Source organism: Bombus bifarius, unplaced genomic scaffold, assembly GCF_011952205.1.
Source record: "Bombus bifarius isolate JDL3187 unplaced genomic scaffold, Bbif_JDL3187 scf7180000007966, whole genome shotgun sequence".
Lineage (NCBI taxonomy): Eukaryota > Metazoa > Arthropoda > Insecta > Hymenoptera > Apidae > Bombus > Bombus bifarius.
In genome coordinates, this window is record NW_022884352.1 from 4,937,224 (window position 1) to 4,961,609 (window position 24,386).

The window sequence follows — 24,386 nt, forward strand, 5'->3', positions numbered from 1 at the left end:
ATATTTAGTAAAAAATTTAGTGCGAATACATAGTCGCCTTAAACGTATAATGATAATTATTAAAGACGGTTCTAACGAATGCTAAGACTTACTAATATCGTAGATGAGTGGCTGTTTTGAAATTGGTAGATTGTTTAAATGTTTTAAATATTTTCCGACAGGAAAGGATGTCAATACTGAGAATCAAACTATAGAATCAATAAAGGAATGAATATTTTATGCACATAATGAGACACGACTGTCCTGTCCTGATTATATTGGTCAAATTGAAACCAATCTAAAGGTGCACATACGTACAAGCTACGAGAACACTGTATTATGGAAAATAGCTATAAACTGATCATTATGATTAAATATTTTTGCGATCTCTGTGAAATATACATATATTTGTACTTGTATCTTGTAACTTCTGTGTACGTTTTTAGGATCGTTAAAAATTTCACGTATAATTACGATAATTGTCATTGCAATATGTAAATATCGTTATAATACTAATGAGATCTGAAAATGCTTCATATAACACACGTGATATATTCGTAAAAGATATCGACTGCAGAAATAGTGCAGGAAGTGCAGGAATACTTTTGCGGGCCACTGTATTTCTCCCAACCAACGTTACAGCTTAACATAGTCGTAATTCGAAAATTCTTTTGCAGAAGCCACGTAACATTGTAAAAGTGGGGTAACGCGATTGCACCACTTTGTTAATGTTCCATTCGGATTCGTGACGACTCGAGGAATTATCGCGCCACGTGTCACGTGCGGATAGCATAACTTGGAGAAGCAGCACTGTGCAAAGAGACTTCTGAATCAACGTGAAACACGGCGAATGTTGGACGAGTGTTCGTTCAGGGACATGAATGAAACTTGTAATGGAGTACTTGGCTACAGTGATCGTCAGTAACTAGAAACGAATGCTGGGAATGAAGTACATGATGATAAAGGCAATACATGTAACTAATATCTCGAAACAAAAAAAAATTCCTTTTTGTCTGTTAGTCCAGAAATTTGTTGGAGAGACATTTGCTCACAAATACTCGAACATTTGTAGAACCCTTTTGTGAATATATTATGAAATCTGAACCTATTAGAAAATTTTAGTGGAACTGTAACGAGGATGACACTAGTAGTAATAATGATTATAATAACCAGAGAAACGATAAAGAGGAAAATAATTTAAGATAAATAAAAGGGAGGCTGCGGATTTTTATGCGTTTATATGAAATTTGGAAATGCAAGAACGCACAGAATGCATGTGACATATAAAAATATTTGCAAAATATCCAAAGTAGGACGCTTGTTATAATTTTTGATACATCAAATGAATCTCCATCTCGGATGAATTTACTTTCGTAGTCGTGTCCATAAAGATAAAAATTTGTATAGAAATCCACAGTCTAGTTATAAATTACAATAATATTTCATAAATTATTGAATAAAAACGTACGTTGATTAAACAGAGTTAACAGTAGCGTGGGTATGATCGGTAAAAGGATAACGATGAAAGTATTACGCAGTTAATAAGCGCTACGCGGAGTATCTTAACGCCACGATTTTCGACAACGGAATAACCTCCCACGCGTTTGATTCGCGTCGCAAACTATTATAATTTGATGGGGTGGGGATGCAAACGTGCTCAAATAGGACTCGGCTGATTTCCTGGAAAACCAAATTGTCCTTCGAGAATGTTTTAAGCAATAAGGATATCGTATATCATATACATTTCACAGTGGTTCACGAAAATATTCGCACGTTTGTAGAAACACTTTACGAATATCTTATGTACATTATACGAAATATTTCGAAATTTCATTAATACCGTATATAAGATTCGATTATCATGATTGTAGTGATGCTTGAAACTAATTTGAAAATGTACACAGAAGATGCAAGGTATTCAGTGCAAGTATACATATATTTCGCAAAGTATTTTATCTGTCAATATAAATAGGATACTAATAATAGTACGCTAATTTCTTATTAAATACATGCTGTATTCCATGAGTCACTGTACCTCACAAAACCAAAATCCAAATCCAAAAACGCAATCCGCACGAGATTTCCAATCCAAGCACCAAACTATCGGTTGAAACGCGAATCACGGTCGGTTTCCAATCACGAGAACGAGTATCCTATATCGAACGAGTGTAAAAAGCTTCTTCGCGGCATTTGTGGCCAGCGTCAAGGTCACGGAAGCCCGTAACCACGAGAACACGATTAACTACGACTACGACGAGCGACTTGGTGGCTTTTGTCGCGAGCTCTGCGAGCGCAACTAATTAGGCAGCGTGTGTTTACGAGTCAAGGTACGTTGGACTCGGTCCAAAAGGGCTCGACAAAAGGAAAGTGTGTCCCGTGTGTCGACCAGAAGAGCGTGGCCAGGCATTCGGATTGCCGATTCGGACAGGCCTGCTTGCGCAACCGGCCGGTGTGCCGAGATGGAAAACACACACCCTGGCACGCCGTGAGCGTAATCGGTCGGATAAGCGTGCCAAGAGTGCCACAGGCCACCTGGATCCTCGTCGTTGAACGTCATCGATGTGGAATGTCAACGATGATGAGTCTAGTACCGTGAGGATTCGCCATTGCGAAATCGTGATCGGCCACTTGCTCGAGAACGACATGAATTATGGATGGAGCTTCAACTTGTTTGATTCTAGACGCTTCTTCGATCATCGATGAAAAACTAAATAGAGAAAGATCGTTCGAAATAGAGCTGATACTTTTTTAAATGGGTAAAAATGAAGTTTAAGAATTGGTTGGATATTTCGAAATTCTGTGGATGAAGCGTCTCTTCGATCTTTATGAATATATCGAACCAACCTTTATGAATATATCAGTATACTAATGGGTGTATAAAGGAATATTTCTTCAAGCGAATAGAGAAGCAAGCAAGGAGAATGTTCAAGAGTTGGCTGGATTCTTAGAAATTGTGAATGTTGCATCTCTTCGGCTATTGATGGGTGAATGGAAATAGACTTGTTTACGTTTAAGAGGGTGAAAGTAGAATGTTCAAAATCTAAGGGATGATTGGATTTAAAAAAAAAAATATGGATACGGCGTCTTTTTTACCACCGACGAATGAATAGAGAAAGATTATTTTAAGTAGGACAGATTGAGAGTAGAATGTTTAAGAGTTGGTTGCGCTTTTAGGCAGTTTTTAGATGGTTGCAAAGGGCGGAGAAATAATGGTTTGGCTGTGCAGCAGGCGAGGAAGTATTACATAATCCCTTGTGAGGCGGTGACTGGAAGACTCGATAACCGGTTGCAATGTTGGAACAGTATCAATGGAACTGTTTGATCTTTTCATTAAATCTTTCGTAGGGGTATACCTATGTACTCGGAACTTATAGCATTGCTTTAAGACGTCTATTTATATTTTATCAATTATGGTCATGGCCTTCACAAAACATACGACGATACATTTTTTAATTTCTTTCAAATTTTAGCAAAATAAACGTGATAATCGTCTGCCACTTAACGTTAATGAAATTTTAATAAGTTTTACACAAACTAGAAATTATATATCCACAATTTCATACTCAAAAAATGATATATATGCAATGATTTTCTACATTAAGTACTCAAATATCGTCATGTGTCACTGTATGTATTCCAGCCGATTACACGGCTAATCCAGCAGGATAATACATTCAGGATGTTTAACGAGAGAGAAAATAGAATACGTTTAATGACAGGTGGAAGATGATAAAATTCAGCGATCAATTAGAGAGACATTCTCGGTTCGGCCAAACTGCTCCTCGTGTCTAGATAGCGGCTAATATGTGCAATACGTGTGGTTTCTTCGGCAACGTCACAGCAAGCTGTCCTATCGATCCATTGCTGGCTTTCTTTCTCTGTTACACTTTTCCTCTCGCTTCCCCTTTGTCCCTGTGGAATTACGCACGCAGACGGGTCACGCACAGCTGGCTTGTCAGATCCAACTGAAATGCGAGCATGCGAGGAAGAAACACTGTGTAAAACAGCCCTCGGCGGGCCAGGTTGCGCCTTTCACATTTTCTCGCTCCATTTTTCATGCGGCTTGCGTTACTGACTGCCGCCTGTTAAACTTTCACGTCGTCAGAAATTCACCCTGAAAAGGAACAACCCTCCAAATCTCCTGACACTTTGCTCTCTTTTTTGTAGCTTAATTAAGCACGTTTGAATGAAGAGCGAGAGATAATGTGTGGAAGTTGAATCAATGCAACCTTTTTGGAAGAATTTCACTAAAGCGACTTAAATGTTGTTTTGTTAAGGTGAAAGAGATGTACTAAAATAATAGATGCTTCATAGGAGTTCGTTATATGTATTAGGTGCAAAAAATATTCCATCACTTGGAGAAAACATAATAGTTCACGATGGTGCTGGAAATTATTCCATTCTCAAATTATGCCATTAATTCTATTTAATTTCGTAATTAATTATGCAAATTGAAATTGGAATACCGAATAGTTGAAGCCGATCGTATAAATATAGAAATTTCTATTAATTATTTAGACCCTGCACAGAACACATAACAATTCTAAACTAATGATTGAACATAACAATTCCAAACTATAGCGTAAGTATTCGAGAACAGAGCCTTGATTCGGTGATTAAGATTCAAATCCCCTAATTAACTAGATTTTCGTATTTGATCGAAAGACAGAATTTGGAGATTTTTAACTTTCATTAAGTTCTCAATGCAATCACAAACAGAAAAGTCGTTGTTCATTCAACCTTGAATTGATAACTATCAACTGGTTGAAGAATACACCTCGTTAAGCTATAAACAGACGAAGGGACGAACTTCTTTATGACAACTTTAATTATAATGAACGAAGTACGCTTACACGAGGTGACGAGGTGACGAGGATACTTGCTTTGTTCCGAGTTCATTACTTTTTGCTTGCTCAAGCTCCAGGTCGCTTCAAAGCAGGAGCAAAAAAAGGAGGAAACGACTCACTGAATGTTAAACAAATTCTACTATTAAATTCAACATCATCCGTAGAAGCTCTCACAAAAAGAAAGAAGGAAACAATATAAGAAACCGAAAAAGACAGTAAGGAACCATAAGAGTAGCTCTGTTTGTTCGCCTTCTTGATTCCAGAAATTGAACCTGAAAAGAAGTCGAAAGGGGAACAAGTAACCAGTGAAAATTCCAGTGGTACTCCGACTTAATTGAAACGTCAGCCTGTGTAAACAAGAGAGAGTGAGAGAATGAGAGAGAGAGGAGAGAGAGAGAGAGATGGTTGGGAGAAAAGGCTTCGTTTGACGGCGTGAAACGTTCGTTTTCACGGCTTACCGTGAAACGAACGCTCCTCCTCGTCACTTCTCTCCGCGTCGAGTCCGCGCATAGGAAGTCGCGGAATAAATGGCGGCGTGCCAACGATTTTTCTTCATGAAAATTCAAGATGCGGTTTAAAGGATCACGTGCCGTTAGGCGACCAATGCTAAGAACACTTGCTTTGTTTCGGTCGAGTAGTCCGGGGGTCTCGTTAGGTCCTCGTGGTTCCACGGCTTTTAAACCAACGACGAGACGGAGAAGAACGCTGTGGATGAGTCGAGACCTGTTTCTACGAAAGCAGGAGTAAAAAGAAATGGCAAAAAAATAGAGAGAAAGGCAAAGATAGAGCTGAGAAATGAGAAAGGGATGCGCAAGCAACAAGGGTGAACGCACGCTGCATTCATTCAGCGCAACGTCCTTGTCGAGAGAATGAGGCAAAGCATAAGAGAGACACAGACGATGCTCTTTCAGTGGAGCCTGCATCGTCTTCCCTTGGAAAAAAGTACCAATAATCCCTCCGCTGGATAAAACACTTGGTCGATCGATTTTTTTAAAAGCTCCTGGCTTTCGATAAACCCTCGGTTTTATAGAAATGGTTATTATTACGGGGAGACACTGGAAGGCTCTTTAAATTTCTATTTTATCTTGGAATGACCGGGAGAAATATTAACACTGAATCTACTGGTCTGTAATACGTACTTAAATTTTCTATATATGTATATGTGAGTCAATTCAAATGATATTAATGAAAATAAATTTGTCTATATAACCTTATCTAGAATTAGGTAAAAATCAATATTAACTTTGACAGAAATCAACTGTATGTTTTAAGTAACTGTTAAAAAAGAAAGTCTGAAATCCGTCATCCTCACGGGCTCGCTAGTTCTACCGTAGAATTTTAAAGTGACGAAGTTAGTAATAAATTCGCATATCGAAGCTTTATGATGAACAATAGCATAACGGTGGCTGAGTGTGTAACTGTTTTGTGATGACTGCGCCCCAAAGAGTGAAAGAGTCCGATGGTCCGTGTCTATTTCAAGACCAGCGGACATTAATAAACTCGTATTGATACTTCTAATGTCCTCACGATACACACGTTTAGAATCCTGTGGCGCTTCATCAAAAGAGGCACATGAAAAATAAAGTTACTGCGTAGAAAATTCTAATTTAAACACTACTTGTCAACTTTGTCAACTGTACGACAACACGAGATAAAAAAATAAAAGGTACAAGAGATGGAATTTTGTTCGTAGACATCGAGGAGGAAGGTAAGCCGACATCTCGGATCACGAATCTTCTTGCTGCGCGATTTGTTCGACAAAATCGCGATACTCGACGGAATCTCGAAGGTCGTTCCGTCTTTATACATATTTTTAGACCACGCGACAACAGCAGAAGCTGCTGTCCACGTTACACGAGGAAAAAAACGAATCCGACGAACCGAAAGAAATTCTTCGATCCTCGGGACGACGAGAAAGTATACGTTTGAAATTGGAACGTGTAAATTAACTTGAACATTTTGTAACAACATAGAACAAAACATAATTTGGTTGGAGGATGAGGCAAATTTGTGGGGACTTGGATGGAAAGAAAAAATGAAACAGCCATCGATAATACATGGCGCGAGGTAGTGAAGAAATAGCCAAATGAATTTCTAAAATTGCTTCAACGTACTACCGTGCGGTCACTATAAATAAGCATCCCCTTCGGGGTGCGCCCAGCGTCCAGAAATACATCCAGTCCACTCTAATTCGGCTAATTTACACATGGCCCTTCCTGATCCAACTACTGCATGCTTGCACGATGACCTTGTGCACCATCCACCAAATTGATAATTGACGATATCGTATAGTAATACTTCCACTTGATCATGACAGTTTATGGAAAATGTTCAGGATCATCGCTTGCTTGAATTTTGGGTATGTCATTCGGCATGTTGAAGTACGATATATCGTTAGTGTGAAAAAGTATGATATATCGTTATACGCATTTGTAGACTGTGTTTAAAAGTATACAGAATATATATGATATACAAAACTATATAAAATATCCACAGTAAATTAGTTGGTCTCGTGCCTAATAGGAAAAATAAATCTCTTATTCAGATCCGATCTTTTTCCATTCACAAAAATATCAATTTGTATAAATAGCTGCGGTCTAACGATAATATACTCATAAATTCTTCGGATATCTCCTATGTTTAATAAAAATTTGATATTTCGAGTAGACTGTAAATTTTGACCTGCACACAACTGTTTCTCTAATTTAAATGCTTCAATTAATTCTAGCACTGTTAGTCATACCATTCACTCCGATAGCATTACCGACAAGTCTAATGCCAACCATTGGTAACCCCTTCAACATGATGTAACCATTAAAAACTGAACTTGTAATTATTTATAATTGAATCTGTAACTACCTGTATTTATGCCCATTTAAATAGTACAATTTCAAAAAATGCTCCATATTTCCACGATTCCCTCGTTGACTGGGTCCAAGGTTCTTCCAAGTCCACACCTCATCTAAAACCGTGATAGGCTCCAAATTGATAAGATCGATAAAAAAAATATCAATGTATCGAACTACCTACTAAGTACTCCAGGCTCTGGCTATCAATTAATACGATTGATGTATGTAATAACGTAAGACAGAAACACACTAGTTTATGAAATTATCGCACGATGAGGTCCTGGATGTCTAGTAAAACGATTGGTGGATAGTGAGGAGGTCATGATACCGCAGTGGAACGAATAGCCGAGTGGTTAATGGGTTAACGGCTCCCTCCAATTGGTCGATGACGCTGTGCCCTCGTGACGTCACCGAGTGCAATGCCCCTGTGACGTGGCAACGTGTGCTGCAGGCCAAGCAATGCACAGAAATAGCATGCGCTTTCTCTCTCTCCTTCTTCCTCGTTTATTTCTCTGTTTCCTTCTTCTACCCTCTTGGTGAGGTCCGCTCCCTTTCCGAAGTGTGCTTTCGGGCTTACGAATCGCGAAACCCCGTCGTCCGATATACTTGCCAAAAACGGCCACGTGACCAGCCCAGGAAAATGTCAAACGTCCACAAAGGAGCAACGGGAAGGGAGACGTTCACCTGGTTTACTCCGGATGACCCTAATCGCGCGCGACTATAATCCGACGGAGTTGATCGGCAAGCATGAAAGACGAACAAGAATCAGCTATTTTCGCGATGTCAAGGTACAATCGGGAACGTATCTCCATCAAGGAACAGGTCCACCAAGGTTTCTTAAATAAGGCATTGCTGATCTTGAAGGATTACGTGGTCTAGTTTCGATGAAGACGCTTTATTCTTGGTTACAATGGTGTTTCTTATTTCAAATGAAAGAAGGCAGAGAAAATGTGGATTTTTTTCATGAAACAGAGGCACACCAACAAAAGATAAATTATAGAAAATTAGTAAGATTATTTTACGACAGGAAGATTACTAAGGATCTTTTTCATGAAATAGGGCCAGCTTAACGAACGATAAATTACAGGAAGATTACTAAATCTGGTGTAAAATTCGATTTTAAGAGAAAGGAACGAAGTTGTATATTCGAAGGTCCGTAGGATCTAATTCCGATGAATGTTGGCGAATGAAAGAAAGAAGAGTAAATGTTGACTGTTTCCATGAAACAGAAAAATCTGAACGGAAGCTTATTTATAACAAGACTGTTAAGCACCCAGTCCTTGAAACACTTAGTCTACTTTAAAATTCAAGTTTATGCGAGAAACAAGAATCGAAGTAAAATTACGCGCCTCTGGGAAGTCAAGGTTGGTTACAAAATATATCAGATTCGAAGTAAAACATTCAAGGTCCTTGAAACGCGAAACATACAATCTCGAAGGGCTATCGCGTCTATCTATCGTGAAAGGTGGACGTTTGCCCGCCGATGTTTCTTATCTTCACGATTCTTCCTATCCCTTTGAATAACAGAGATTGGATTGTATCGAACGGACTGCCGTGAATTCGACCTTTCCCTTCCACGAAAGAAACCACCCTTTTGTTGCGAGAAGAACCTGACCTTTCCGTTTCTCGTTCTCTTCGAGCAGAATCTTCTTTAACCAGATAAAACTTTTTTCTGGTTAAACATCTAACCTCGCCACCATCTTCAGAAATCTTTCTAAGTCTCGTCGAAGATCGAAAAGTTGTTCGATTTGTCTTTTCCGTAAATATTCCGCCACTGTCAGATCTTTTATCGTATAAATTGTTTCCTTCCGTCGCGTCGTCGTGTTCAGCAGTTTCGAACGCGTTTCGCCGGAACGTGACAATTGGCCAGGCTTCTTCGCATTATGAAATATCGTGGAAACGCTCCCCAAATAAATAACTTTAGGGATGGTTTGACGTCACTCCTTTTGTAAAAAATTCTGGGACTAACGCCATCACCAGATATGCTTATGAATATATGGAATGGTATTTTATTGTTAGACCGTGAATATTTATGTGATTATGGGAAAGTTAAAAGTGTAAAATGTATATAATATGACAAATAAAAATATATAAAGAAATATATAAAATTTATAAAATATCCAAAGCAAAGAATTAGTTATAATGCTTAGCAAGTGAAATAAGTCTCTATTTAGGTAGACATCTACGCGTACAAAAGTGTAAATTTACATAACATGTATTTATTTATAAGTCGAAGATAATTCTAAAATATAAAACATACCAGAACAAAAATAAGACCTCAGGACGATACGATATAATGCAAGAGGACTCAAACCAAACAATATCAATAAAACTTAAACAATATCATTAAGTTAACTCATTATCAAGTACTTTTTTTATACGTAATATATCGTAACACTCACACATCCTCTTGTCCTCTATCTCCTAGTCGTTTTCACTGAGTTCAAGAAAACTACGCGGACATTCCCAGTACACATTCAGTCACGTCCACCAGTAGTTTGAGTGGTTGTGCAGTATTGTGCACTCTTCTCTCAACCGTAGTCAAAAACACATAACTCTTTTATATATTCCTAGCACTGCGGATTCAATTACTTACAATACAATACAATCGCACGATATTCCCATTCCCGTATCATTATAAAAATACTGTAATTTTTCAGCGGTTGAAACCCAATCATTGGTAAGAAACAATTATACAAAATTCATATTCTCAGGTTGTTCGAAAAATGAAGTAATTTTCTGGCACTCGAAACTCAGTCATTCGTAACGAACTACTATTAAAAGTAAAATAATCTAGCATTTGAGACTCAATTACCAGTAATAAAAACTAGCACAAAATCTTAATATCCGCGTTTTAGTAAAAACAAAATAATCCAGTAACTACACGAATAAACAAGTTCGTAATTTTTTGAAAGTAAATATTCACTTTGAAATATTTTATACGATCGACGTGGTTAACTTCGTTTATAGAATTACTAAATCGTGCGATCATCGCTATTTCACACTTTCGTGTTCACAGAAGCAAGAAAAAAAAACGAGCATCACACTATAGGAAGCGAACGACAATCGAGTTACCCGGTCAGCCGAAAATTCATAAAACTTCTGGTAATCATAGGTGCTTCAGGTTCTCGCGATGAAAATCTACCCTCGTTCCCACAGGCTAATAGCGTTCTTAATGAGGGAACTTCGGTGCCTTGGTGCCAGAACAAGAGGGAGGGAGCGAGGAATCACGGGAGCAAGTAAAATTAACCTACAATTTCATGGGGATCCATTCTCGCTGTTCTTCCGGGCTCTCCACGTCGCAACTCATTGCTTTCTCTCGCCACTTCACGCGTATATCGTTCCAATGAAATCGGAGTTTCCACGTGTAAGACGAACAAAAGACAGAGTTTCGTTTCTCGTACAATTCTGATACTAATTCCTTCGACCAATAATATTTCCACGATTCTTCGATCGTTTCCTTTATAATCATTCACGTATATTAATTTAATAATGAATTGCTAGATAATAATCCACACTTGCACTCTTCTTATATGAAAAATTTCACTTTAGCTAAATGATATTTTATTTTATTATTGTGACATTCAATTGTTATTATTATACTTGATAGTATGTGACAGTTTGAACGTTTTAGACTTGGTAGAGTTATGAGACAGTGACATAGGTTCTCGAAAGTATATCGGAACGTTATTCACAGAATGAGAACACGCTCGGAGGGCACGATTTGGAAGAAACGTAAGAGAATCACGAACGATCGAGCACGAAGCTAATGTCCGCGCGCTGTCGTTACAGAGACTGCAAGCCCGTACCTTAGGTGGCCTCTTAGCGCCGCGGTTCCCCAGCGAAGCTTTCGAAATTCGGAGGACAGACTACGCCGACGGGACAGTCCAGTTCTGAGACGAGGCTTAACGCTTTGGCAAAGCCAACACGCTCGGAGTGTCACTGTCCTGAGTACGACGTCACGAATTTACTGTTGCATCACGTGTGTTTAGGTAACAAAGCAGAAGAATGTTGAACGAGAGTTCGAATAAAATTTTGTCCATAGGTAATATTCTTATTACATAACCGTATTAAAAATTACAGTAGACTCATCACACGCGATATATAATTTAATAATTATTCGTTGTAAATTATACAAATAATTATACGTGCCATAAATTATACAAATTCCATCGACTACGTATTATGATGGTTTTATTTTAATGTATTTGTGATTGGTAATTTTAACAAGATCGTAGGTCAAAGTCACCTCGCAACGAAAAGCGTTCATAATCTTAAAAAATATTTTTGAAATAACTCCAACTCTTTAAAGATTCTTCTTCTGGTTGTCCAAGCATATTTGCATCATTTAATAGTACTTTCGTATCACTATAAAAATTTGATGCTACGAGGATGGAATGCATAAAACCTAATAAAAAAAAATAGGGATGTGTGCCAATACCTTTCGTAGCTACAGTGAAATAAAAATACCGAGAGGAAAAACGCTGAGACGAAACGAAGGCGAAACGGTTCGAAAGGAGGGTGAAAAGGAGAGGAAAGGAGAAGCGTCGGTGATGACGTCACGTTCCGACGCCGTGTGGGCCAATGGTGCAGGGAAGGGGGAGGTTGAACGCCTTTCCGTGATGTCATTGACTACGTTGTATACCTGGTGGGGACACACGAAAAGGGGGTACGAACGATGGAAGGAGGAGGGTGGGCGTTTCAGGAACAAGAGAAGGGGTGGAACACAAGCACTGCTATTCTTAGCCGCTTCAAACACCGTCCTCACGCTCTGCACGGTTGCGTAACAACGCGAGAGAGCACTCTCGAGGAGGTTCTCGCGAAATAGCCACATCTGCTGATGGGGGCCGATCAACAACGATATCGATACTCATCCAGTCGATGATTTCTTCGGAGAGAAACCACCGGCTAACAGTCTCGTGGCAATGTTTGTTGATGTTCGATCGAAAGGAGATTAAAGCTCTTTTTAATCTGAATTGTTTTCCTCGAGAATGCCAGAATGGCGAAGAAAAACATCCTAATGGAAAGCAAAAAGATAAAAATGTCAAAGGAAAGAATTTTAGTAATAAGAGATAATTCGAAGATAATGAAGAAGTAAAATGAACATATTAGGGACAGATACTGAATAAAGAAAAAAAGAATTCTATTTTATGAAAATGACACAGGCACGTCAGAAAAGAATTTTGGTGGTAAAAACTAATGTCAGGGAAGAATTCTATTGTTGTAAAACGATTCAAAATCTCCAAGAAAATATTTCCATGATGAATTTGAATCTCAATCGGAACAAAGATCTTCTTCTTACAATTACGTAAAAGGTGTCCTCGAAGATCTTGGAATTTCGTGAATCTAAGGATCACAACATACCAGAAATCTTAGAATGGCTTTGAATTTCACGTAAGCTGAAGTTTAAATTTACAAACTTGTCGATATGAAAATGCGACACGATATATCGTGGACGGCTACTATATGCATTAGCGTGAGTGTAAAGTTTCCCTAGGCTGACCTTGAGTGTCCTGGCTCTACAACCTTGACGGATTCCGAGAGTATGGAAAATTAATCGATCATACGCCGACTTTGAAACTACTCTCACCGCTTGGGCTGCACGCGGGTGATTATACCTATGTTTGATTAAAGGATCCTTGATAGCTTCCTTAGCTGGTCTCGTGGAACGTGCGAGATCTTGGTCACCTAGAATTCGATCTATAGGCTTCATCGTCCCTCAAACGCTTCCCCAATAAATTGATGAAATTTCGCCCTATATTTGTATATGAATTCTCCACCTTAAAATTCAAGGAGAATTCATTCATTACATTTGAATTGTTTACTTATAAAATTCCTTCCTTCTTCAAGCGCTTTGCTAAAAAATTATATTATTTATTTGCATCGTGTTATATATATATCTGTATTTGAATTATCTACTTCGAAAATTCGAAAACAAGAAAAATAGGAACACAAAACATCATATTAATTCAATACTATTTCTACCACGTGAAATTCCACTGTGGAGATATCTTCGGATTATTAATAGGACGATAGAACGTGTGACCCAATCTTAGATCATCTCTAACCCTTTCCATCTGTAGGTTTAGTTAACTTACTCTGCTTGTACAACTTCCATTTCAAATTATTAACTCGCTAAGCGTTTATAACACGTATTATTAGTCTAAAGCCTTACAAGATTCAGTACGATGTCGTATCCCATCCTATGAAACCATCTAAAATTCCATACTCTGAAATATCTTTTTGAACAACTTTTTAATCTTTTCTGAAGCTCTAGCAATCTCGCAACCTTTTCTAGGATCTAAGAAACGATTATTTTTTTTCTTTTTTTTTCTATACTAATTGTTATGTTACTGGAACCTTCTCAAAGATAAATCCCATGATAAAACTATTTTTCCAAGGGTGGAAATTGTTCCGAGTCTCAGCCTCATAATAGTATATAATGTTCCCTCGAATAGCGCTGCTCGAGAGAAGCCTACAGAATAGCAGATTATTCCTCGCCATTGGTCTGAGATGAACAATGTCCATGGGAGTAGTTGGAACCGGAAGAGACTCCGCAGAAACGTCCACAATAGTCAGATAGTCCGGAACAAATACAGACAAAGTGACAACCATTGCACGTGCTGTATTACCCCGGACTTCCTTTATATCGAAGGAAATAATAATATCTAGACATAAATATAATTTTTAAATTGTAACTTTAAATTTTTCTAGCGAAAGTGAAATCTTTATTAAATTCCTGATTCTTGAATTATTATTATTACCGAATTCTTGAAAGTACCTGAACATTGCCAAGTTTCTTAGCAATCTCGTAATACATTGAAATATCTCGATAAAGAAATTAACAGTAAACTAAGAAGAGAAGTGCTTGGAAACTCAGTTGTATTTCCGTGAAATTCGCTTTAGCCTTCGTTTAGTTTCTATTGGCATAAAACGCCATATGCAGTGCAAGAAGTCAGCGTCAATCGGTGTTGCTACTTGAAGCTTTAATTTAAGACTTCCCTGTGTCATGAAACCGCGTAATAAAGGTTTGACATTTCAGCCCCCGATCTCGATGGCCATTAATTTCCGCCACATCAATGAAAAGGAAACAGCTAAGGAACATCTTTAATCGGATCGAATGGAACTTCCTGGTCCCGTAACCTTTGACCTTTTCATTCACGCCATTCAGAATACAGCCTTCCAGCCCCCATAAAAAAGGCCACGGCGCCAATATATCTTCTTTCATCGTTTTTATTGCTTGTTATGAAGCACGTTTGCTGCTATTAGCATTACGTTGCAAAGAAAGATAAATATGTATGTAGTAACGGTATTAATAATTGAAAGTAATTTAAAATAACTTTCTAAAATTGCGAATGTCAATAAAATATTCATCGATTCACTGTTGTTGCGTGTTGTATAAGTAAGATCGTATCATTGCATCTAACAGAATGTATTAACGAATCAATACACATGTAAAGATATTTCGCAGGACAATTTACAGATAGATATAGACACAGATATAGTTGAAAATCTATTGTTTCCTCGAGAAATGACTATATCCTAACACGATCGAGAGTCTAAATACACAGCGGAAAGTACAGAGAATTGGTTCGGAACGGACAAATTCTCTCTACCAAAATGGCACGCGCAGAGTATTAATCTCAATCCCATTGAGAAATCTGTAGAGGGTTTCTAAAACAAAAGGTAAGAGACTCTTATGAGTCTCCACCGACATCGATTCTTCAATTACGAAAGAGAATTAAAAAGCAACAGGATGGAACTCGTTCCAACTATTGTCAAAATCTGGTGCAAAGTATGCCTAAACGTATTAAAAAATCTCATTGTTAAAAACATCTTCGATGATACTTGATATATTAAGGAATTATTCGTGTCAGCTTTATTTGTACAAAATATTTCTGTTGCGTCTGTTTGTTGTAGTAAAACGATATATACAAAAGTTACAGTAATTAGCTGAATTATGTTCTTCGCTGCAACACAGTCAGAGAGATCTACATCTTTCTACATCATCATCGTTCACCTCATTACAGAGTCAAAGAGCGGCGGTCAATATAATCTTCCGTTGAGGTTGTGCAAACGAACGATTGATTTTCATAGCCCGCGATCGATATTTCTGACGATCTTTCATCGAGCGAAATAAGAGAGAACAATGGGTGTTCGTTTCATGAAACGTGGAAATCCATAACGTGTAACTTGCAGATTCAGTGGAAACATGACGTACTATAATAGACCATCCAGAGGCGGCTGCAGGTGGTCGGAGTAGACTACTTTCAGCCTTTCAGCTCTTTCACGCTAGCACCTTTCTTTCGTTTTCCTTTGTGCCACGTCGTACGTAGGCTACGTGTGTATCCTATTTTCGCGTTGCTTTCTCGTTGTTGTATCGCAAAAATTCGAGACCTTTTACGTGCTAGTTCTTTGCCAGGTATCGTAGAACGATAGCTGGGATATACCATAACATATCGATGAGAAAGCACGGAATCAGGTCTATTTTCCTAAATTAGAAATATTCGCCTTACATACTTATGCAGATCTAATGACATTCCAAAAATTTGGATACAGGAGACGTGGATATTTAAATAAAAGGAGAAGAACATTTTTTTTCAAAATTGGATTCTTGGCATGGACTGAGTGATATTTCGAAATTTTAATAAAAGAACAGAATCAGCTCTATGTCTTAAATTTGACAATCTCACGCAACTTTCTGCAAAGCAACCGGTATATAAAAAATAAGAGGAATAGTTCTTTTTTTATGAGATTTATAATATAAATTTAGAGATGTGTTTCACGTACAAGTTTGCTTTGGAAAGGATGACAAATCGCCATTTGAAAAATACCGTTGAAAGAAGCAGAGTCCACTTTACTAAATTGGAAAATTTTCTATGACACGACGGTTGCATAAATCTTGTCACATTGCAAGATGGAAAACAAGGAACACGGATATTTCTAATTTGAAAAAAGCAATTTTTTTTAAATGAGAATGATGCGGTTAGGTTCATAGCATACGAAAGTTCGAATCTCAAGTCCGAGGGGACCGAACCATGAGCATTCGGATGGCCTAACAGACTTCGTGCCACGACTATGATAAATTATACAGTAGTGACTATTGATCTCGCCGCGCCTAAGGTCAGACACTACGGCAAAATCGAGTTCCAGCCAACCATCCACCCGCGAATAAATTCAATTTTCCCGCTCTAAATAACGGAACGGTTCTTACAACCTGCGAAAAGGCCGGTGCTACGATTCCTGTCCAGAAAATCACGATCATCAGCCAAATATGTAAATTACTTCTTGTCGATAAAGCCGTCTAGTAAAATCATTGAAAGTCTCGTTCAAAGGAATGAGAGGCTGTCACTTAAAAACTATTGGAAATAGTCTTGTCATCAAATTATTTAAAGCTTAATTTTTTTAGAAATGTAAATGTATGTGCAAGATTCTGAAAAGGCGGTATAGTTCCTCCGCACAAAAATACCAAAGCAAACTTATTTCTTGTATTTTTCTAAAATAATTTTTTGTAGATGTTTGGTAAAGAAGTAAATTATTTCAAAATTTCAAGTTAATTATTTTAGTTATCAAACATAACGCATGAAAAAATTCCAAATCCCCTGTGAATCGATGAAAAAAAGGAAACTTCAAGTGACAAGTGTCCTTAATCATTATTTAGACGACGTAAATCGGTAGCATTTCGTGTTCGATCAGCACACATACAGTCCGAAATACATTCTAGTAAAAGGAATTATTGAACTGATAAAGTTCGCTGAAGAAATGGGTTATAAAACGTGGTATAGCATAGCGGTAATGATTGTTACGAAGTGAGTCAGTAGGGGAGGCGGTTAATAGCACTGACAACAAGAAGTTTCCAGGATTGACGCAAAGTACTTTAAAGGGAACTTTACAGCTGCTCAGCGCGAAGTTAAAGCACGCAGAACCTATCATTGAATTAATATTTCAATACCGCCAACTTTTGTGAGTCAGTATATAATTTCGAAAAATAATTTCCATCGACTATAATATTTTAGCATCTTCTAAAAAGTAACATTGAAATTCTAAGAAATACAAGAGATTAATTATACCTGAAATGAAACAGGTCAGATGTTGGATACAATGAACATATGAACTTCTCTTAGGAACTATAGCTCGCGAATTTATAAAGCTAGTTGTGCTCTCCGTTCTTCGTCAGATTTTTCACGATAGGTCAGCGCAAGTATCGATTCGTATTTCAGGTAACGAAGAATCGAGAAAATGCTAGAACGTTTCTAATAGAACACTTGGCAAAAGTACAGATCCAAGAAACAATGTCCGTAGGAAGTTAATAGGGTTTGCCAAGACGGGACTAGTCGACACACCGGATAGGAATTCAGGATGTCCGGTATCCCGTTTTCGACGAAGCTTCAACTTGAGGAAATATTGCCAGTTTGCACCTTAAGTTCCTGGCTCGCACTCCACGAAATCTTATAATGTTCACGCTCGTGTTCGAGGAAGAATCCGTTACTCGTTTCCTCATTTCCTCGTATCATCGTAACATCAATATTTATAACCACTGTAACTAATAATTGCTCTATTCTTCGTCAACTCTCCGAATAAAGACGTTTAATCCCACTTGTTTAACTTTCTTAATTATTAATTCAGAAAACATATACCAAGGTGAATTTCCATTCCTGACAGAGTTGAATATTGCTCAGATCGTGAAAGCTTAAATAAAAATTATTCTTTGCATTGGAATGCTCTAAAATCTGTAACGTCGAATAAATTCCAAGGCCAGTGATCAAATTATTCGCATGAATTATTTACCTTGCTGAGCTGATAAATAAAAAATGGCTTTGGTAAATAGAACGAGAAGCATTCATCCCTAGAACGAGGTCTCGTAGCGACATCAAAGGAACTAGTAAATCAGAAAGCTTTCGATTCTTTTGAGAAATGAATAAAAATTACGACAAAGTCGATATCGAGGACTGTATTATACATTCCATCGATGGAACGATGATATGCTAGAAGGTATCAAGTTCCACGGTGCAATTAATTATGAACAAATTGACGAGTGGGTTGACTCACCGTCTTTCCTGTAGTAAAGGATCTCGAAATGTTTTTCGACGCCGGCGGCGAGGGCGTCGCGGAGGGCTGCGACCGCATGGGGTGACGTCATTGGCCCATGAAGGAAGTCGCAGATCGCTGGCCTCTGCATCACTTCCGCCCTCGAAAACCCCGTCAGCCGGCAGAAACCGTCCGAGCAATATATTATGTGACATAGTCCCTGTTGAGCGTTGGCCACTAAAAAACTTCGATCTGCAAAGAACAAGAGAAAGACATTAATTAACAGATGCTACGAATTAATCGATGTCTGTCTGAATTCACTGGGAGCCGCCCATGAATGATTCGCTTACAGGTCAAGTTAACCAACTCTATGAATTATAACGTATATAAAAATAGCAATTGGCAGCATCCAGTGAGAATATTATTCTTTTTTAATTTAGCTCATAATATTAATTAAATAATCTTCCGAGAGGCTGAAATATAAATCATCAATTTTGATGCAGTATTAATTAATTAGATTCAAGTATATTAGACTTCGTGTCATTTAGTATTATTTTCATATACCTAAGAAAATTTGATACTATAAAAATGAAACGTGTAGAGTCTGATAAAAAGAGCGCTTCCTCGAAAAATAAAGATATGTACCGATAATTTCTGTAGCTACTGTGTATTCATAGAGAAATATGATAAATAAATTACCCTTCAATTAGATAGACTTTACACAGAGGCAGTAACATTTGATGTACTTTTTTTTTGTAAACATAAACCCATTTATTCCTCAATCTAATATGTTAATAGTATTAACATCATTACAAATATAATATATGGAAACAGAAGACGAAAATATATTAATTTTGGAGTGGAATGAATACACGTGGCATCGAGATAGTTTCTTAGAAACACGTACCACGCTTTTGTGTCGAAAATATCGAATATTTGTTAAGACATGATAGTGGGAGGAATACATAGCACTTTAAAATAAATTCAGGATTGTTGGAATGGGAAAACAACGAGAGAGCCTCGGTCACAGTGAAGTTTCATCGGCTCATTAGAATGCGTGGTTGGCATGTCTTCCGAGTATGTCCGAAATTAACTTTTCTTGTTAAGAATTGAGAGAAGAGATAGACAGGCTAACGGGAACGAATGATTCTGAATATATGTACATGTATTTATAGGTCGCCGATTCTTCAAAATTAAGAGGCACAGTAGGAGGGAATCGCGTAGGAGAACGTCGGAAAATTCAGCGATTTTCGTTGAAAGGAAACCATAAACATGTAAGAACGGAACGAAGTAAGTTATTATCATGGGTGTTTTCGAAATGCGTCGCGATTTTACGTTTTAATCGTAGGGAGTTTAGTAAAAGTCTTATAGAAAGAAAAATAGCCTTTTCGAAGACATAGGTTCTTTATATTATTCTTCTCCTATTTGATCGATGAACACGTTAATTGTCACTAGAATTACATATGTATATCTTAGTATACAAATATACTACACGATAGCATTTAATTTTTACGAAATACTATATTGTATTTCCGCATTTGTCCTCCGACGATGTTATTTAAGTCATTCACATAGTTGACAGCTTTTTTAGTCCTTGAAATTTATCTTATTTCGATCATTCTAAAAAAATTTTGTAAAAAGTCATAATCGAGTCACTGTGTAGTTCAGGAACTTCTAGAATCATAAAATTAAAAATGAATTAAAGTAAGAGGATTATTGAATGCTTCTCGTAGCATTTTACTGTACCTATTACTGTGTTACCTACAATTTCTGATAACCTCGCGTAATTTTGCCGCGTTATTTCATTATTTAATCCTCGATGGCTTAATAAAGAGACAGCAGTTCGAATAGAATTTGCAAAGCAGGACAAGAAAAGAGCAATAGGAGTATACAGATCGATACGACGTGCAATGTGCAGTCGGTTTTTTGTTCACGAAGTAACGTCCGCGCTTTATTCCCCGTCGACGTCCCTGATTGTTTCGCATCCCTTAACATTCCGTCGATCCAAAGTATTTACAAGCGGTGTACGTTATTCGAAACAATCGAAGTACAGGCTTTTGGCGATCGCGCGCGATATCCGTGCATGGAAACGGAAACAAATTTGACGAGAACCATTAAAGAAGTAAATTTACCAAATGTTTTCAACCCTTGAATGTTCAACGAACTGGAGACTCGCGCAAAGAGAGAGGAAGAGACTGCCGCTCTATCGAGCGGTAGCACCTTTCAAGCTTATTTTCCTAAAAATAAGTATCGATTCATAGTACATCTCGGTAAACTATAGTGATTCCCACGACTCCAATGAACATTAAAATCTTCGTGTAAAAATTGAAGAACAATTTCATCTCTTTAGATGTAAATATTAGACGATACGATCAACTGGATGTTTAAAAATTTAACGTTGATAAAAATATTTTAATCGCTCGTTATTATTTTTGTCGACGATTGTAATAGATTCTTGAACATTCTTTGTGAACGATATGTATATATTTTTTGATAAATCGTATTGCAGACGAAAGATGTGAAAGCGAGCGTGAGTGGCCGCAAGTGCCAGATTTAGCATTGCACGTGCAAATTTACTCGAGAAGAGCCCCTTTGAGGTATACTCGAAAAACGTCCAAAAAGTGTGGCTGAGTTAGAAACGAGGCGAATTAACCGAGGCTTACGACATCCGCAGCAGACAAACTTAATGGTTGGTACGAAAATATTTTATGGTGTACACTCTAAGACTGATGCCGGATTTAGGACGAAGGTCGCAATGGGTACATGCAGCTTCGCAATTTCGCAACTTCAGAATTCCTGTCTGTGTGTGTTCTTTTGATCTGTACTCCGTTTGTTCCATTATAGCTGGTTATTAAATCGAAGACGCCGAGGAAGATGTTCACGCTTAACCGTTGCAGCGGAATGAGATGAAAGTTAATTCGCCGAAGTTTTGAGGTACGTTAATAAAAAATGAGAACTCGAACTTGCAATTTATAATAATAGAAGATGTCGACCATATTAACATTTATTTGAGAAAGCAAATCGATCAATATCAGATTTTCTCAATTTCTCAATTTTATTGCTTAAGTACACGATTAATACTAAATTCTGAGAAAGCAGCAGCTTGCTTCTATGAGTTCGGGTTAGATATTTTTTATGCGAAACTTCCGTTGTTCTCTTTAATAGATCGATTCCTCGGAACATTCTGTCCAACAATGCGTACAGGTGCAATGTCAACAAAATCAATAATTCGTGACATATTGCAGATTTTTATACGAAGCATCTCACTTTTTAATTTAAATTATCTCACGAATTGTTGATCTCTTTAAATATCGTAATACGTGAATACTTTTTGACGCAGAATGTTCCAAAGAATCTAAACGCGCAGAAAGAAATACATGATACAGTTCCATTTTAAAAAACGATTTTGACCATGACAATAACACGTCCTCTACAAATCCTACAAAAGAACTAATCTCGCCAACTTTCATTTGAAACGTCGTTCCTTCAAACTATTACGCGTCCCACCCTATGTATTATACATCCTGATAAACAACAATGATTCGCGTAATCCCAATAAACACAAATAAATTTGTCTTATAAGGATGAAAAAGGAGACAGAAAATTCCACAGCGAAAATAAGGGGGACGGAGTTGAATTTAGGGTGTAGCAACCCCTCACGGTACAATAGCGGTTCCTAACGATGGTCGAAATTCCCCGTGGCGGGGTAGATTCGAGGGCGCGCGAATTCGAAGGCGACGATTTTCAAGTGCGTCGCAAGAGTACCAGACGTCGTACCAGAATCCAAGAGAAATGTCAGCCTCGAGAACGGTCGAATTGCACCGCGTGCCACGGCTACCATCGGTTCACCCTCGTCTCGTCCCCGTTCGATGCTTAAGCATTCTACGAAGGACAGTCGCGTTTAATGAAGGAAAATTGAAAATGCGCAGGAACGCGCGGCCCGTGGCATTGTTGACCAACGCCAGGGGGAACGTGCTGGATGAAATTATCACGAATATTACGTGACCATCGACAGCCTGTTTAAACATCGACGGGCGAAATCATCGGTTCCGGATGCAACGCGGCGCACGTGATCCAACGTCGGCTTATGAATCGAATCGCGTTGACGCACGTGCAATGGATAAATGCCGTGATATTTAGGAGCAAATGGCTCGTAGAATCGGACAGGCGGATCAAAAGGTAGAGAAAACTTGTGAAATCGATAGATACAAGTTGGAGCAAACGACGGGTATGTTTGAATGTTTCGGACAGAGGGATAAAATGTCACGAGAAATTGAGTGGAAGAATCGAAAGAGAATATTTCGGCTGGGATAAACATTTCTTGTGATAATGCTATTTTAGGTATTAAACGGTTGGGGAGCGATGTATATTTTCTATTGCAGTTATTTGTTTAATAGTGGAGAATTTAAAGTAGGAAATTAAGTGGACTACCAAAGGGCTACCAAAAATGAGAAAGATCTTTGTAATATCGCTTTCATTAGTATCAATGACCTAAATATCGAAAATATGAAAAATTTGCCATATTTACAAGTGTTATTTTATTTGTTTAACGTGTAGCTCGGAATTTAAAGCGAGCGCGTACAGTTTAAAGAGAACATGTATGATATAAAACGCGCGTTAAATTTTGCTGTTTCCCACAGCGAAACAACCGCGTATTTTGTAACGCGAGGCAAGATTAAAACTCTGGTTCCATGGTGTCAAAGAAATGATTTAAACTATCCCGTTAACATGCAAATTCATCCGTTTCATTTTCATTTTCTCGTACAGCCTCCGCTACTACCGTTCCTCAGGTATTAATTTCGTAGCATGATAATTCGACTAAAGTGCTAGCAATTATGAAAACTCGCGTAAGAATTGACTATCTAAGAGAGCAGCGAATAAAAGCTGTTTTACTATTACTTGTTAATTAATAGCGTGGCTTAAAGCATCCTTCGTCTGTCATTAAATATTTGTCACGAATGATGCTGATTCGATGGATAAACGTAACAATGTTTATAAATGTCTTTGCATTCGATTATCTGACTTCCAATTCATTTATCGTATCAGAAAATCTCGTTAATTTCCGCACGAGATAATTTCATCGAAATGTTTAACAAACATATTCGTAGAAATAATTAGAACGTTAACACAACAATATTTGCAGTTTTCTTGTACCAGAGAATCAATATCGTTTCGTTCTGTGATTCTGATTGATCGATAGTAATTACTGGCTAATAGTGAGCGGTGTTGGAAGTGGCAGCTTCGCGTACAGTAGTTTAAGCATGATTAATACTCCTTTTCACTATACCGCCCGCAATCAGACTAGCAACAAAGCATAGCTCGACCACAAAGATTAATCGTCGATCATTTTTTGGTGCTTTTATATTTGTTAGGAAATCAAGGCAAAAATCAATCAATGGCAATCTCGAGAGAGAATTTTTTTCCATTTTTGACGTTGCACGATCATCGTAACAATCAGTATTCTGGTCTTCTATCTGGTCTATCTATCTCCTGTCTAATATTCCGATGCAATGATCGAGCTTTGGAATTTTTTAATTCTAAACGTTTAAAAGTTTCGAATTTTGCAAGTTTGAAACTTTGGAATTTTCAAATTTCCAAACTTTGAAACTTTAGAGCTTTTGAACTTTTGGATCTTAGGGGAACTCTAGAAGTCTAGAATTTTTAGATCTTTCAGTTTTCAAAT

At 37.8% G+C, this 24,386-nt stretch overlaps 1 protein-coding gene across 8 annotated transcripts in view; it reads right to left on the minus strand.

Moving 5' to 3' along the window:
• Positions 1 to 24,386, minus strand: part of LOC117207934 (potassium voltage-gated channel subfamily H member 6) — a 142,486-nt gene that overhangs the window by 102,011 nt on the left and 16,089 nt on the right. For all 8 annotated transcript variants that reach the window (XM_033448672.1, XM_033448721.1, XM_033448697.1 and 5 more), the window contains exon 2: positions 18,725 to 18,955. In XM_033448672.1, the coding sequence (XP_033304563.1) occupies positions 18,725 to 18,955 (231 nt within the window). The remainder of the gene's footprint in view (positions 1 to 18,724; positions 18,956 to 24,386) is intronic.